The sequence below is a fragment of the Bufo bufo genome, chromosome 1 (assembly GCF_905171765.1).
Source record: "Bufo bufo chromosome 1, aBufBuf1.1, whole genome shotgun sequence".
In the NCBI taxonomy this organism is placed as follows: Eukaryota; Metazoa; Chordata; class Amphibia; order Anura; family Bufonidae; genus Bufo; species Bufo bufo.
This window is the reverse complement of record NC_053389.1, coordinates 617,204,599-617,222,485: the sequence shown is the minus strand read 5'-3', so window position 1 is coordinate 617,222,485 and position 17,887 is coordinate 617,204,599. Positions and strand designations below refer to the sequence as shown.

The window sequence follows — 17,887 nt, the reverse complement described above, 5'->3', positions numbered from 1 at the left end:
TTGGTGTCCGCCTCCAGAGCGGAATGGAGGCGGAACGGAGCCAAACTGATGCTTTCTGAACGGATCCTTATCCATTCAGAATTCATTGGGGATGAACGGATCAGTTCGGGGCCGCTTGTGAGAGCCCTCAAACGGATCTCACAAGCGGAACCCCAAACGCAAGTGTGAAAGTAGCCTTATTATCCTTTAAAGGATAACTTTTTTTTTTCATCTAGAAATCTATTTTTTAGCATATGTTACTGCTGCAGCAGCGTTATGCATAAAGCAATCTTTAGTTTCTTCATATACCACTGTTTTCCCCTTAGTTACGGCTGTTTTCAATCCTACATTATGAGGATCTTCTCAAGATGGCTCCTCTACCAGTTCTCTGAGGCCAAAACTGCATTCCCTCAGGTCACATAAAAACTTGCTGTAGCCACAGCTTCCTGCCAGCCAATCAGATTGGATTACTGAGAGACACGCCTCCTCACTCTGAAGCCTAAAGCAGGCATGCAGTGTGAAGGACCGCCCCTAGCCAGAGACCGACAAGCCATAGCAACGGTCTTTTAATGGAGCAGTGGAAAGGGACAGAGGACATTAATGAAAGCTATTATTATAAGGTAATTACAGATCTTTTGGCAGTCATTGACAGACTAACTCAGGTATACATTCCTAGCTGTAAGAAAACTAGCAAATAAATAAAGAAAATGACAGTTATCCTTTAAATGTTTATATATGTTAATAAGTTTATTGGAAAAAAAAAAAAAAACTGGCTAAAGTTGTCTAGATGATATCTCTTTCCCCCCGCTCCACGAAAACAAACCGGACTGGGAATGTACTTTCTATGGTTGGGATTACCTTTTGTTAAATAATAATGTTGCTAACAAAACTCTCATGATTTGCTGTGGTTGCTTCCTTCCCTACCGTGTACTGTAGTAGTGAGCGACCACCCATGCACAACCACACCTCTATGTTATGGCCTTTTCATATCTAAGTTTATAGACAATGATCCAAATGCAATTGCCACCTTGACTAGTCACATTGAGAATTGGCCATATCGGGGTGAATTTCGTATATCCTGTGATTCCTGCCATTTTTCTGGTTTTCCACCATACCTCATGTATCATCCCTAGTACCCCATATTTCTGTCCTCTTTCTTTAAACGTACCATCTTCTAAAGCCGACAGGAGACATTTCCTAGTCAATAGGTTTTGCACTATCCTGCCTGGCTTATTAACCCCTTAGGGACCCATGAAGTATCGGTACGGCATGGTTCCCGAGTCCTTAAGGACCCATGATGTACCGGTACGTCATGTATAGTTCCGATCACCGCCGCCGCAAACCGCAGGTCAATTCAGACCAGCGGTTTGCGGCCTTTACCTGGTGCGGCGGTGGTGCCATCGGATCCCCATGGGGCTGTAGCGGGGACCCGATGGCATGGAAGGCAGCGCGATGCCTTCCTGAGGCATCTGCGCTACCTTCCGGTGAAGAGCCTGTGAGATCCAGCCCCCTGGATCTCACAGGCCGGAAGCTGTATGAGTAATACACACAGTATTACTCATACAGCCAATGCATTCCAATACAGAAGTATTGGAATGCATTGTAAAGGATTAGACCCCCAAAAGTTCAAGTCCCAAAGTGGGACAAAAAATAAAGTGAAAAAAAAAGGTTTTCCCCAAAAAATTAAGTTTCAAGTAAAAATAAACAAAAACGTCATTTTCCCCAAATAAAGTAAAAAAAAATGGATAAATAGGGGAAGAAAAAAAAGTAAACATATTAGGTATCGCCGCGTCCGTATCGACCGGCTCTATAAACATATCACATGACCTAACCCCTCAGATGAACACCATAAAAAATAAAAACTGTGCTAAATAAACCATTTTTTTGTCACCTTACATCATAAAAAGTACAACAGCAAGCGATCAAAAAGGCGTTTGCCCACCAAAATAGTACCAATCTAACCGTCACCTCATCCCGCAAAAAATGAGCCCCTACCGGCCTACCTGAGAAAATCGGCCAAAAAATAAAAAAACTATGGCTCAGAATAGGGAGACACTAAAACATCATTTTTTTGTGTTTTAAAAAAGCTGTTATTGTGTAAAACTTACATAAATAAATAAAAAAGTATACATATTTGGTATCGCCGCGTTCGTATCGACCAGCTTTATAAACCCCTCAAGAACACCATAAAAAATAAAAACTGTGCTAAATAAACCATTTTTTGTCACCTTAAATCACAAAAAGTGTTTGCACCCCAAAATAGTTCCAATCAAACCGTCATCTTATCCCGCAAAAATCATACCCTACCCAAGGTAATCGCCCAAGGTTATGGCTCTCAGACTATGGAAACACTAAAACATAATTTTTTTTTGCTTCAAAAAAGAAATCATTGTGTAAAACTTACATAAATAAAAAAAAAAAGTATACATATTAGGTATCGCCGCATTCGTGACAACCTGGTCTATAAAAAATATCACATGATCTAACCTGTCAGATGAATGTTGTAAATAACAAAAAATAAAAACAGCTATTTCTTGTTACCTTGCCTCACAAAAAGTGTAATATAGAGCAACCAAAAATCATATGTACCCTAAACTAGTACCAACAATACTGCCACCCTATCCCGTAGTTTCTAAAATGGGGCCACTTTTTTGGAGTTTCTGCTCTAGGGGTGCATCAGGGGGGCTTCAAATGGGACATGGTGTCAAAAAAAAGTCCAGCAAAATCTGCTGGCATTCCTTTCCTTCTGCGCCCTGCCGTGTGCCCGTACAGTAGTTTACGACCACATATGGGGTGTTTCTGTAAACTACAGAATCAGGGCCATAAATATTGAGTTTGGTTGGGCAGTTAACCCTTGCTTTGTAACTGGAAAAAAATTATTAAAAATGGCCAAGTCCTTAAAGTGAAATAGGGCTGAGTCCTTAAGGGGTTAATCTTATCTTCCTCACCCCAACCCCTAATGTGCTGCATTTGAGCTGCCAAATAGTATGCCAAGGGATCAGGGACGCTCAATCCCCCTTGCGTTTTAGGTCTACACAGAGTAGCCAGCTTTATACGAGGGGTTCCCTTCTTCCAAATCAGGTCTCTAAATATTGCGTTAATGGTGTAAAACAATTTAAGAGGTATTCAGATTGGAGCGTTATGCAGCACATAGAGGAGCTGAGGCATAAGAATCATTTTTAATAAGTTTGTGCGGCCCACAATGGACAATGACAGTTTTGGCCATAATTGGACTTTCCTCCTGAACTTATCTAGTAACGGCATCAGATTCAGGTCTATGAAATCCTTGCTATTCCTAGAAAATTGTAATCCCCAGGTATTTAAAAGTCGATACTATTTGAAGTCCCCCAGCTAAATTGGGATCTATCTGCCTTGACCTGTCAAGCGGCATCAGGACCGATTTTGTCCAGTTGATATTTAAACCAGATTTCTGCCCATAGCTATTAATAATTGAAATTGCAGCTGGTAGGGAAGACGACCACTTCTCTAAAAACAGGAGCAGGTCATCCGCGTAAAGAGCCACCTTTTGAGTAATTGCCCCATATTTGAGTCCCTGCACCGCGTTGTCTTTACGAAGAGCCTCCGCCAGGGGTTCTATCGCCACTGCAAACAGAAGTGGCAACAGCAGGCAGCCCTGACGGGTGCCTCTATGCAATCTGAACGAGTCGGAAAGGTACCCGTTCACCTGAATTCTGGCCGTGGGACTGGCATATAACAATTTTATCCATTTAATAAAGATCGGCCCCACCCCCATCTCCTCCAATACCAGTAGTAGGTATTGCCACTCCACGCTGTCAAATGCCTTGGCCGCGTCTAGGGACGCGACCGCCGCATCCAAGGTGTGATTCTGACCCACCTGGACATTCAAATACAGTCTCCTAATATTCACAGCCATTGACATGAATCCGGCCTGATCCGTGTTTATTAGCGAAGCAATGACCGAGTTTAAACGATTGGCCAATACTTTCGCCAACAGCTTAACATCAGCCTGTAGCAGCGATATGGGTTGGTAAGATTCCGCCTCTAACACATCCTTCCCCGGCTTTGGTATGACTACTATAATCGCCTCATTCATAGTGTCAGGGAGTTTGCCCATCAACAAAGCCTCGTTATACACTTCTAACAGTTGGGGCAAGAGAACCGAAGCAAACTGTTTTATATATTTCGGCCGGCAATCCATCATCTCCTGGGGCTTTACTATTGGCCATTGCACTTAGCGCTATTTCTAGCTCCTTGAGGGTAATGGGGCTGTCTAAAAGAGTTCTCTGTTCTTGATCTAGAGTGGGAAGTTGTAGGGGATGGAGGAAATTCCTAATGTCAGTCTCTGAGGCTTTAGTTTTGGAAGTATATAGGCGTTGATAAAAAGTCTTCAAAATCTCAGATATCTTTTCTGTGGTCACCTGTACCCTGCCATCCGTGCCACGCAGCGCCGCTATATAGTTGGATTGCTGCTGAGCCTTGGTAATTAAAGCTAATAATCTGCCCGCCTTTTCCCCTTCCTCCATAATATTTTTGCTTCAGGAAAAATCTTTTATTCCGCGCATTTAGGAATAGACGTTCATCCAGCTGCTGCTGCACCTCTTTCCGCCGAGTTTCATATTCTGGTGATGGGGTCTCTACGTATCTATTCTCAGCTGCCTCCACTTCCAATATCATCTTCCTAATCATTGCATTGTTTTCCTTTTTCCGACCATTGATTTTAGCTGCCAATATTCCCCGTAAAAAGGCTTTCATTGCATCCCACACTACTAGCCTATGGGCAGATACTAAGTTTCGGTCAAAAAACTCACTGAGTTGCTCCTTAATATCTGACATATCTACTAGGACATTCAGCCAGTATGGGTTGAATTTCCAGTGTTTGGATCTGCGCGGCACGGATGGCAACAATTGGAAAGTCGCCACCACCGGAGAGTGGTCCGATATACGCCTAGGCAGATATCTAATACTCTCCAGCAGGTAGCCCATCTCTTCATTGCCCAGAATAAAATCTATTCTGGACAAGGAACCATATGTACTGGAACGACAGGAGAACTGTTTAGTGTTGGGGTACCTCAAACTCCAGAAGTCCAGTATGGAAGCTTCCCGTAGCAGTCTGCCAAAGGGAGTGAGATCGCTGCTGACAACCTGTGAAGAAGCATTACATTTATCGAATGCCAAACATGGTATAGTATTAAAATCTCCTAAAATAATCGTTGGGATATTTGGTCGTTCCGCTATCAAGGAAATTATCGTTTTCATCACCTGCGAAGAATATGGCGGGGGAATATAAACACCAATAATAAGACATTCAACTGAATAAATTATACCATGTAAATAGATGTATCTCCCCTCCCTATCAATTCTCTGGGAAATGCAATAAAACGGTATGGACTTATGCACTAAAATGCTCACCCCTCTAGCGTAAGCAGAATAGGTAGCGTGAAAGCAATGCCCAGCCCATCTCGGTGTAAAAATTCCAGTTTGATCTGACAGCAAGTGGGTCTCTTGGAGACAGCAAATCAAGGGTTGATACTGCCCCACACTATCCATTACTGCCTTTCTCTTATTAGCTTCCTTAACTCCTCTGCTAGCCATGTGTATGGGAATGAAGTATACCATATCTCGACCTATACGATCATCAGACTTTAGCTGTCCTTCCTGAAGCAAAAACCCACCAGGTCCTCGCATTATTCTATATGACCTGACTACAGAGCAAACATTACCCCTGAACATTTGAACAATAACTCTTAAACCTTGAACAAAGTTATCTAGAGCAAAGTTACCGGTTTATCTGACAGGTCCCCGCGCTTTCTCCCAAAAAAGGACTGCGGGCTTAATATAACAACCGTATCAGAACTACCAGCCCCTCGGTCTAGTTAAGACGCCTAGTGGTGAGGCGTGGCTCAGATATATGTCTCCCACCAGAAAACAAAAAACAAAGAAAAAAGAACACAGTTGCTTTGCATCACTTTCCCCACACTTTCTCCCCAAAAATCTACACAATACTTTTTGAACCCAGCATATTTTCTGCTCTCAACAGAAGCATTAACACAGTACTATCCATCACTTTAAAGAGGACCTTTCACCGATCCTGACATTGTGAACTAAGTATACAGACATGGAGAGCGGCGCCCGGGGATCTCACTGCACTTACTATTATCCCTTGGCGCCGCTCCGTTCTCCTGCTATGCCCTCCAGTATCTTCGGTCACAAAGTTATGGTAGGCAGAGATTTCAGTCACTAAGTTATGGTAGGTGGAGTCTGCCCTTGTTCTGCTGTAGCACTGGCCAATCGCAGTGCAGAGCTCACAGCCTGGGAGAAAAGAACCTCCCAGGCTGTGAGCTCTGTGCTGCGATTGGCCAGCGCTACAGCAGAACAAGGGCAGACTCCGCCTACCATAACTTAGTGACTGAAATCTCCGCCTACTATAACTTACTGAGCGAAAATACCGGAGGGCATAGCGGGAGAACGGAGCGGCACCCAGGGATAATAGTAAGTGCAGTGAGATCCCCGAGCGCCGCTCTCCATGTCTGTATACTTAGTTCACAATGTCATAATGGGTGAAAGGTCCTCTTTAAACGATATATCAAGTAACTATCATCCCTGTATAAAATACTACCTCATCACACAGACACATTACCATACTCGCTCAATATGTTCGGACAGTCCGATAGAACTGCAAAAACTGCGTCTCATTCCGCAGCCGCCTGTGGACCAGCATCCCGCAAACGATGTTCATGACTGTCTAGCCATCGCAATGCCTCCCTGGGGTCTTCAAAGAAGTTGGTTCCTTCTAAGGCGACAACACGTAGTTTCGCTGGATACATCACTGAGTATGAGATATTCAGGCCTCGCAGTCGCTTCTTTATATCCAAGAATCTCGCCCTCCGCTTTTGGACCTCCATGGAGTAATCTGGAAACAGCGACACTTTTTGGCCGCCGATGGTTAGATCAGGCTGCTCACTCGCTTTTCTCAGAAGTATATCTCTTTCCTTATAATGGAGAATTTTCATAAGAACAGGCCTGGGTAAAGCACCCGGTGGCAATGGTCTGGTGGGGACCCGGTGGGCCCTTTCCATGGCAAAAAGCAGAGTTAATGTCTCTGATCCAAAGGTATCTTTTTTTTTTTTTTATATTTATCTTTTTTTATTCATTGCACCAGCACATTGTAATATAGTACAAAAGTTGATAAGTTAAAAGTAAGGATAGTACAATATTCCATTTTCATCTTTTTTTTTTTAACAATGACATATCAATCAATTTACAAATCAATATGTTCACATTTAAAAACTCCCCCTCCCCCTCTCCCTCCCTCCCCAACCCTAATCCCTAACACCCAAAGTCCCTGTCTGCTCTGACCAGTCAGCCATCCAAAGGTATCTTTCGCCCACTTCTCGAAATAATCAGTAGGGTTATTTCCTTCAACCTTTTCAGGTACCCCCACTATGCGTACATTCCTACGTGAGCGTTTTTCAAGATCATCTTGTTTAGCCATTATAAGAGTCAGCTTTTGATCATGTTTGGTAGATTCTCTTTTAAGAGATGGGATAATGTCCTCGACGTCTCCCACACGCCCCTCCAGGGCAGTCGTGCGTTCCGCTAAACGTTTCAGGTCATGGCGGACTATGGACACATCCTCCTTGATGGAGCCCATCTGCATTCTCAGGGCTGTTAAGGATGTTTAGTGATAGCTTTCAGTACATCTTTGTGTGGGTTCTTCTATATCTGAGTCTATAATGTCTGTACTGGCGTTCCCTTTACCAGGACTCAGTGCGTCATACCTGTTAGAGCTATGATTAGCCTCTGCACTTCCCCTCTCCTCCTCTCCATCTGTGTCAGGATCAGTGCCTGTTGGTGTTCCACCTCGTGTCCCCCTGGCATCTGTGGGGCCCGAGGAGTCAGTGGTATGCGCGAATCTCCCCAGCTTGGCAGCTGTATGTCCTTCGCGTGGTCACTGCGCCTCGGCATGTCAGGGCTGGCGCCTTCTTGCAGCTCTCTGCAGGGCCCGTTGGTGTCTCTTTTCCGGGCCATCGCGACTCACCCGACGGCGGAGAGGATCTGAAACGGGGTCTATCAGGCGTCGGCTCTGGTGAGGTGCTGGTTTTAGGGGTTCTTTGCAGGATATTCAGCCAGGATAGTGCGGGAGCTCTGCAAAGCACGTCTGCTCACATCGTCCGTGTACACGCCCCCCACATTGAGAATTGTAATCCTGTGTAATCTTTGTGACAGCCTGTAACTGTATGAGGTGTTGAGCTCAATAACTATTCCTAATGGCTTATTTTCTGTATTATGTGGAAAGGCTTATAATTATGTCATTTTATTTAGTTCTTGAAATCTAAATCAAGCCTTGAAGTTCCAGAGTTTCAGAAATTTCTCCAGAATGCAGCTCGGAGTTGTGCTGAGGACTATGATGTGCTTTGTGCAGATGCTGACCTCTATGTTCAGGTTAGTGTGCTATACTTTAACTCTATACACTTCGATGCAGTGATGGAAAGGCACGAGTACATTTTCATATGTATTCCCATACAGCTGCTCACCATCCTTCAGGCATTGTTGTAGGAGTTCTGCCATGTGTTCCTTCTCACTGTCAAAGGGTAAAGGTGGAGCTAGACAGCCCGATTTTCAGACAGATTAGGAATGACCGTTCCTGCGAACGCTTGTTCCCGACAATTTGCCCATCTAAATGTGCTGCCGATGAACGAGCGCCCCCATAGAACTGCCTATTCTTCTCCGCAATTGCGGACAAGAATAGGACATGTTCTTTTTTGTTGCGGAGCCGTGGCCCGGAAGTTCGGGGCCGCGCTCCGGAAATGCAGATGCGGAGAGCACATAGTGTGCTCTCTGCATCTCTTCCGGCCCCATAGAGAATGAATGGGCCCGCACCCGTTCCCGATATTGCAAAACGGATGCGGACGTGTGAATGGACCCTCATACTGTGAAGGAGGTCTCCTTCACTGAACGAGCAGCCAACTGTCACTATGGAATACTTCCTTCCCGACAATCGGCTGTATCATTGTGCGGTGTAAATCTTCCTTAAAGGGAGTCTGTCACCACATTTGAGCATATTAGACTGAACAAATAGCGTTATATGTGCCACCCAGAACTTAAAAACGGTACCTTTGTTGTATGTAACAGAGTTTTCTTTTAGCCGAAAATGAACTTTTAAGATTATGTAAATGAGCCCTCTCAAGTGCCCAGGGCGGCGTCTCAATCCTCCGAGCCCCAGGCAGCACCTCCTCAACTGCTCATAACCCCGCCCTCCGTGCGCCTCTGCCCGCCCGTTTACTCCCCTCCCCTGTCCTTTTCCACTGCAGCTGCGCGGTCAAATTCGTAGCGGGCCCATGCGCAGTAGGTATTGCGATGCCCTGCCAGGAGCTGGCATCGCATTGCGCATGCGCCCGCTACGAATTTGACCGCGCAGCTGCAGTGGAAAAGGACAGAGGAGGGGAGTAAACGGGCGGGCAGAGGCACACGGGGTTATGAGACGTTGAGGAGGTGCTGCCTGGGGCTCGGAGGATTGAGACGCCACCCTGGGCACTTGAGAGGGCTCATTTACATAATCTTAAAAGTTCATTTTCGGCTAAAAGAAAACTCTGTTACATACAACAAAGGTACCGTTTTTAAGTTCTGGGTGGCACATATACCGCTATTTGATCAGTCTAATATGCTCAAATGTGGTGACAGACTCCCTTTAAGGGCTTATTCACATAACCATTTTTCTCTCATGCAGTGGGACTTTTCACACATCCATTATTTTACAGATTCTTGTGCCCAGTTCAAAAAACTCTGAGCTTTCCTATTTTGGTCTATAAAAAACAAAATGCACTTGGAAACCATTTGTGTGCTATCCATTTTTCCTGGATCCTTTTTTGTGGAAATTAAATCAGACCCCGTTGTATGCCTAAAACTTAATTTAACATTCTGGGGTTGGGTAGGACTGTTCATGTCTTGCGTTGTTAAAATATTCAGCAGTGCCATACAATCATTCCCTGTCTGGTTGTCACTAGCTCAGGGTCATGCAAACGCACCACAACAGGGACAGTTTCATAGGCAGCCGTTGTGGCATGGGAGGGAACAGGATTACACTAGGGAGGCCTGCGCTAGTGCATGGAGATCATACTAATTTCACTCAGATGATGATCCTTGCTGGGGTTGAGCTCAGGACTCCTGTCCTGCAATGGAACAGTGCTAACCACTGAACCCCCCTCGCAGTCCTCCTAGATCTCCGGACTACTACTTAGTTTGATTTCTTAAACCAGTACGATCCTTCTGCCAGCCTGGTATACATACAGCAGAATGCATGATGTCTGATCAACATTGATGGTTTCTGGTCTCATCCACTGTAATTCCTGTAGGCAATCCTTTTATATATCTTTTTATCTGCTTCTAGGAGATGTTAAAGATCTGCCAAACTTATGTGAAGAATTACCCTCCAATTTACACTGTCCATGAGATCACCAGCATTTTGGGTGGAAAGTTTATTCCAGACTTGACCTTTAAGCTGGAGAAGTGCCTTCTTAAAATGGTAAAAATTATATAATACAAACTCTGTTCATCTGGGAACCAGATAGTTACATTAAGGGTCCATTCACACGTCCGTAGTGTATTGCGGATCCGCAATACACCTGGCCAGAACTGCCATAGAACTGCCTATTCTTGTCCTCAATTGCGGACAAGTATAGGACATGTTCTATTTTTTGCAGAGCCGCGTCCCGGAAGTTCGGGGCCGAAGCCCGGAAGTTCGGGGCCTCTCTCCGGAAATACGGATGCAGAGAGCACATAGTGTGCTCTCCGCATCCCGTTCTGCCCCATTGAGAATGAATGGGTCCGCACCCGTTCCCGATATTGCGGAATGTATGCTGACCCATTTGCGGACGTCTGAATGGAGCCTTAGGATGTTTTATAAATGTATAGACTGATGTATGCTCTTTGGACAAAAGTATTAGGACACCTACAGGGGCTTTTAAGACATATCATTCTTATCCATAGGCATTAATATGGAGTTAGTGCCCCCACTTCAGCTAAAACAGATTCCACTCTTCAGGGAATGTTTTCTACCAGATTTTGGCGTGTGTCTGTGGGAATATTTGCCTATTCATCCAGAAGAGCATTTGTGAGGTTACACACTGATGTTGGGTCAGAGGGTCTGGCTCGAAATCTCCTTTCTAGTTCATTACAAAGGTGTTGGATGGGGTAGGGTCAGGGCTTTGTGCACATGTCGTCTCCCTTCTCTCTTCCTGTTCGCTGCTGCTTTGCCATAGACAGCACCTGTGAGCAGGAAGAGAGACGGGAGACGGCACGTGCACACTGCGTGCACCTTCCTATCATACAGCTGATCGGCAGGGGTGTCGGGAGTCTGATCCCCGTCAATCTAATATTGATGACCTATCCTGAGAACCTTTAAGATTTCCCTTCACTGGAACTAAGGGGCCTAGCACAACCCCATAACATTATCCTTCCTCCACTAAACTTTACAGTTGGAACAATGCAGTTAAAGGGGTTGTCTCATCATGGACAATAGGGGCATATCGCTATATCGAGAACTGAGCCCCGCAAGGTGGTGGCTGAAGGACTCTAGCCTGGCCACCACCAAGCCGGCTCCCCATAGAAGTGAATGGGAGCGTACCGCGCATGCGCGGCCCCTGCTCCCATTCATTTCTATGGGGCCACCGGAAATTATCGCCAGCCGCATAGTAAATGAATGGAGGGCAGCTGTGCAAGCGCAGTGCACCCTCCTTTACTTGCGGGGCTCCGTTCCAGCGGTGGGACCGTCGCCTATAAGACAATGGGGGCATTTCCTAGCGATGTGCCCCCATTGTCCATGATGAGACAACCCCTTTAAGCAGGTAGAGTTCTCCTGTAATTGATCAAACCTAGACTCGTCTGTTCTACTGCCAGATACAGAAGCCTGACTCATCACTCCACAGAACTTTTGTCCGTGTCGTGTATATGTACTGCATTGCACGAGATGAAAAATATAATACTCGAGAGGACAAATTGTTTTGGTTGTTGGAGCAGTTTTATTTGTATCTGCTAAAATGCTAGTTTCCACCATGTTATACAGGTATGTCCACATCTTAGCATGGTCATAATGCGAAAAGGTTTTGGCTGTGCCCAGTTAGGCTATACCGTCTGTACAGACATTATAGTCTGACCAGTTTTAGTCTAGTGTCCATAGGAGGGAGATTTTTTTTTTCTTTAGATCTCAGCTATTTTTCCTTTTTTTTTTTTTTTCTTTTTTCTTTTCAACTCTGCCAGCTTTAGCCTGCGCCAGGGGGTCTTCTTCGTGGGCCACCGCTTTAGTAGTTTCCCCTGTGTGGGTACTGAAGCAGTACTCACTGGTCACCCAGTCCATGTTACTGCATCTGCAGTGGATTGCCAGAAATCCCAGTCGGGTGCGTGTTTGCCCAAAGGGTGGCCCTGCTGTGCCCAAAGAGTCCAAAAGGTAAGTACTCCCTACCACTGGGGTTTTGCTTAGCCACCTTTTCCTCTAAACTCTTGGTCTCCTGCCTGGCCTAGGTTTCACTTCTCCTCCTGTCCTCCATTGGCCCCCTTCATCACTCTAGTCCCAAGCTGCCGCCGGGGTTAGGTCTCATGTTCTCTCTTCTCCCCTCCGGCTCCTGGGGCATCCTTCTCTCCTACACGGGGATTGCTTAGTCCCCGCTACCCACTCTGGCCTCCAACCTAATTCTTTTCCTATTTTTTTCCTTTTCTGGCAGCCCACAGCTTCCAGTCACCCGGGGTGAGTCATTTCCAACCTTCCTAACTTCTCCAGTTCCCAGCTTTTTCCAGGACTAGGCCGCACATTGTCCTGCCCTCTCTACATTTTCCTTGGTGTCCATGAAGATCTTCCACTGGGTACGCGGACAGCTCTCCTGTCCTACCTAATCCTGTTTTAGTGTGGACTTTGTGGAGGGAGGAGATTTTTCTATTTTACTCTTTTTCCTAGAGGATATTTTCTCTTCTCCTCAGAAGATGCCTGCTTCAACTTCTGCTACAGTGGGTAAAATAAGTATTTGATACACCGGCTATTTTGCTAGTTTTCCCACCTACAAAGAATGGAGAGGTCTGTAATTGTTATCATAGGTACACTTCAACTGTGAAAGACATAATCAAAAAAAAATCCAGAAAATCACAACTTAATATTTGGTACAGAAACCTTTTATTTGCAAATACAGAGGTCAGATGTTTCCTGTAGTTCTCGACCAAGTTTGCACATAGGGCAGAAGGGATTTTGGCCCACTCCTCCATACAGATCTTCTCCAGATCTTTCAGGTTTCGCTGCTGTTGCTGGGCTACATTGAGTTTCAGCTCCCTCCAAACATTTTCGATTAGCTTCAGGTCTGGAGACTGGCCAGGCCACTCCAGGACCTTGAAATGCTTCTTACCAAGCCACTGCTTAGTTGCCCTGGCTGTGTGTTTTGGGTCATTGTCATGCTAGAAGACCCAGCCATAACCCATCTTCAATGGGAGGTTATTGGCCAAAATCTCGCAATACATGGTCCCATCTATCCTCCCTTCAATATGGTGCAGTTGTCCTCTCCCCTTTGCAGAAATGCACCCCTAAAGTATGATGCTTCTACCCCCATGCTTCACGGTTGGAACGGTGTTCTTTGGGTTGTACTCATCCTTCCTCTTCTTCCAAACACGGCTAGTGGAGTTGATACCAAAACTTCTATTTTGGTCTCATCTGACTACATGACCTCTTCCCATGCCTCCTCTGGATCATCCAGATGGTCATTGGCAAACTTCAGATGAGCCTGGACATGTGCTGGTGTGAGCAGGGGAACCTTGCGTGCCTTGCAGAATTTTAATCCATGACGGCGTAGTGTTTTACTTACAGTAATCTTTGAGACTGCGGTGCCAGCTCTTTTCAGGTCATTTACCAGGTCCTCCCGTGTAGTTCTAGGCTGATTCCTGACCTTTCTCAGAATCATCCTTGCTCTACGAGGCGAGATCTTGCATGGAGCCCCCGACCGAGGAAGATTGACAGTCATCTTGTGTTTCTTCTGTTTTGTAATAATTGCGTCAACAGTTGTTGCTTTCTCATCAAGCTGCTTGCCTATTGTCCTGTAGCCCATCCCAGCTTGTGCAGGTCTACAATTTTGTCCTTGGTGTCCTTAGACAGCTCTTTGTTGGGTGTTTTGCAGTCCGCAAATTGTGGATTCGCAAAGCACGGATAAGGCCAATGTGCATTCCACATTTTGTGGAACGGAAGGACCGCCCCCTAATAGAACAGTCCTATCCTTGTCGGTAATGCGGACAATAATAGGACATGTTCTGTTTTTTTGCTGAGTGGACATACGGACACAGAATGCACATGGGGTCATTTCCCGACCCCATTGAAGTAAATAGTTCTGTAAAAACGGAAAGGACACAGAAAAAAATACGTTCGTGTGCATGAGCCCTTATTGGAAGATAGCATGCAAACAGCCTGAGCCCATTTGCTCTGTCTCTTACTCCCAAACCCCCAAGATCTGCTTTTACCACAGCTGCATTTAACCGCATGGCTATTGAGACTGTGGTCTTAATGGAGTTTATTTAACCCCTATAATGCCATGCGTGTATCAGGAGTGACGCGGGTGTCGGGGAGCGTGGTAAGTATAACCAGTATGTGGTGCTATTGATGACCTAGTATCTGTTTGGTGGAGATCTGACTCCTGGCACCCCTGCCATTCAGCGTGAACAAGTGTTGTGACCTCCTCATAGTACTGTCCATTGTGTAGCAGCTGGGCTTGGTATTGTAGCTCAATTAATTTACTTGAAAGGGACTGAACTACAGAAAAGCGATGTAACTGATGGACGTGACATCACATGTCAAGAAAGAAGCTAAAGTGATTGCCTGAGGACCACGGCCCCTTCCAACAGCTGATCGGCAGTGATACTGCCAGTCAGACCCCACTGGTCAAATATTAATGACCTAACCCGCGGGTAGGTCAACAGTATTTAAGTATTGGAAAACCTCTTTAATGACATCACTCTGCTGACAAGTTCCATTTATTGCTACTAATTACTGATAACAGCATTTGTCTTAATTTGTAACATGGGACCTTGCCTTTAATGTTCACAGGGATCTGTGAAGTTTGTGAAAATGACATTTCCATCTGATGGTATTCCTCTGTTAGGCTCATATAAAAAGGGGTGTCAGATGATGCCCCCAGTGAAGAAGGCTAGTCATGTGCATGCGGTAAGTCTGTGACTAAGTGATTTTACTTTACTGTTAAGGTGATGTTACAAATAATACTGTGTGTTCCTATAAACCTCTGTACTTGCATGCTTGGTAACATATGGGGTCATTTATCAAACCGGTGTAAAATAGAACTGGCTTAGTTGCCCATAGCAACCAATCAGATTCCAACTTTCATTTTGGACAGCTCCTTTGGAAAATGAAAGGAGGAATCTGATAGGTTGCTATGGGCAACTAAGCGAGTTTTACTTTACACCAGTTTGATAAAAGACTCCAATACTTTGTAAGGCTGAAAAAGACATCCGTCCATCCAGTTCAGCCTATTGACTCGCAAGTTGATCCAGAGGAAGCCAAAAAAAAACATGAGTTAGAAGCCAATTTTCCTCACTTTAGGGGAATAAAAAATTCCTTCCCGACTCCAATCAGGCAATCGGAATAACTCCCTGGATCAACGACCCCTCTCTAGTAACTATAACCTGCAATATTATTACACTCCAGAAATACATACAGACCCCTCTTGAACTCTTTTATTGTACTCACGATCACCACCTCCTCAGGCAGAGAGTTCCATAGTCTCACTGCTCTTACCGTAAAGAATCCTCACTGCCTTGTCAATAATGAACACATACTAATGGGGATTACACAAGAAAAGAGAAAGAAATGATACGACAAAACAGTGCAATAAAAAAAACTGACTTATAGGGATTCTGTCAGCTAGTTTGAGCCTATAGAGCTGAGGACATGCTCTGCTAGTTCGCCACTAGCACGTCCACAATATACATTTACCATAGCTCTGAGTGCTTTTATTTAGTAAAAAAATATATTTATATATGCAAATGAGGCTAGTAAGGAGCCCAAGGGGCTGTTACCACTGTGAAGAAGCCCAGCCACACCCACTGTGAAGGAGCCCAGCACTGCCCGCATCCTCGAATCTCCTTCTTGCTCCCCTGATGTCACATAGTTGAAGCGCTGTAATCTCGTGCGTGCCAGCTAGTGCATGCACAGTTCATTCCCTGAGGCTGATGCCAGCACAGGGAAGGAACACCATGCTGGCACTCACATGCGTGCATACTTGCGCATGCGCGAGATTACAGCGCTTCTACTCTGTGACGTCGTGAGAGCAAGGAAGAGATTCGGAGGATGCGGGCGGTGCCGAGATCCTTCACAGTGGGCGTGGCTGGGCTCCTAAAACTTTGGTAACAGCTAGTGTTGAGCGAACTTGTGTTTTAAGTTCGGCGTCTAAAGTTCGGGTTCGGGTTATCGAAGAATCGCGTTATGGATTCTAAATTTCGTTATGGTCCGTGGTAGCGGAATCCATAACGCGATTCTTCGATAACCCGAACTTAAAACACAAGTTCGCTCAACACTAGTAACAGCCCCTTAGGCTCCTTACTTGCCTCATTTGCATATATATATATATATATATATATATATATATATAAAATTAGTTTTTTTTGTTACTGAATAAAAGCACTCAGAGCTATGGGAAATGTATATTCTGGACGTGCTAGTGGCGATCTAGCAGCGCATGTCCTCTGCTCTATAGGCTAGCCCTTCTAAATTTCCTAAATCTAATTCTCCCTTATCTGAGTCACACACTTCATACAAAATTGCTATCAAACACGCGCACACTCCCAATTTCATGGTTTTAGTCTGCTTAGATAGCTGCTGCACATGTTAAAGAGGACCTTTCACCACTCCTGACATGTCTGTTTTAATAGCTTTATGCATTCCCCATGTAATAACAATTCTGGAACATCTATTCTCATGGCTCTATGTTGTGCCATTCCTTTATTATTTCTACTAGAAGTTATAAATGAATTGCTAGCAGTCTGCAGTAAGAGTACAGAGGGGAGGTAACCAGTTGGGGGTGTGTACCTGCACAGACTCACTCTATCCAATCAGTGCTGCCATTTTCAGACTGTGCTGGGACACCCCCTCAACTTGTTACCTCCCCTCTGTACCCTTACTGCAGACTGCTAGTAATTATTCATAACTTCTAGTAGAAATAATAAAGGAATGGCACAACATACAGACATAAGAATAGATGTTCCAGAATTGTTATTACATGGGGAATTGATGAAGCTATTAAAACAGACATGCCAGGAGTGGTGAAAGGTCCTCTTTAACATAAGCTCCCTTCTTTGATACCACTTGACAATTCTTGCATCCATTAAACTTGTGAGTTTCTGCTTGAATTTCTTTGCAGTATCTCAGAATAGCCTCCCCGAGCTGCTGTTTTGATGTGAACTGCCTCCCACCCTCATAGATCTTTTGCTTGAGGATACTCTAAAGGTTGTCAATAGGGTTGAGGTCTGCGGAGGATGTTGGCCACACTCCTTTTGTGATCGGCATCGATCGTGCGCACGGGAGCACACAGCATCATAGATTACTATGATGCTGTGCGCATCGGGCCGACCACGGGACTATTGTCCTGCACTCATAAGATCATATGAGTGCGGGACAATAGTCCCGCTGGCGTCCCGATGCGCACAGCATCATAGTAATCTATGTGCGCACGATTAATGCCGCTCCGGACATATGGCCCAATATAGGGCATACACTACAATGACAATGCACAGTGCCCACCCCAAAATGACCCAAGATTTGACCATCTGTTCAAGTTTAGGTCTGTCATTGACCAACTTAACACCAAGTTTGTAGAGGTGTACAACCCAGATAAAAATGTCTGTGTAGATAAGTCCCTATTACTTTTCAAACGGAGAATTAGATTCCGCCAGT

The 17,887-nt window shown here is 45.1% G+C and overlaps 1 protein-coding gene across 4 annotated transcripts in view; it reads left to right on the top strand.

The window, feature by feature from the left end:
* Window positions 1-17,887, top strand: part of ICE2 (interactor of little elongation complex ELL subunit 2) — a 154,543-nt gene that overhangs the window by 16,638 nt on the left and 120,018 nt on the right. For all 4 annotated transcript variants that reach the window (XM_040413733.1, XM_040413735.1, XM_040413732.1 and 1 more), the window contains exons 4-6: window positions 8,284-8,403; window positions 10,349-10,483; window positions 15,029-15,145. In XM_040413733.1, coding sequence (XP_040269667.1) covers window positions 8,284-8,403; window positions 10,349-10,483; window positions 15,029-15,145 — 372 coding nt within the window. The remainder of the gene's footprint in view (window positions 1-8,283; window positions 8,404-10,348; window positions 10,484-15,028; window positions 15,146-17,887) is intronic.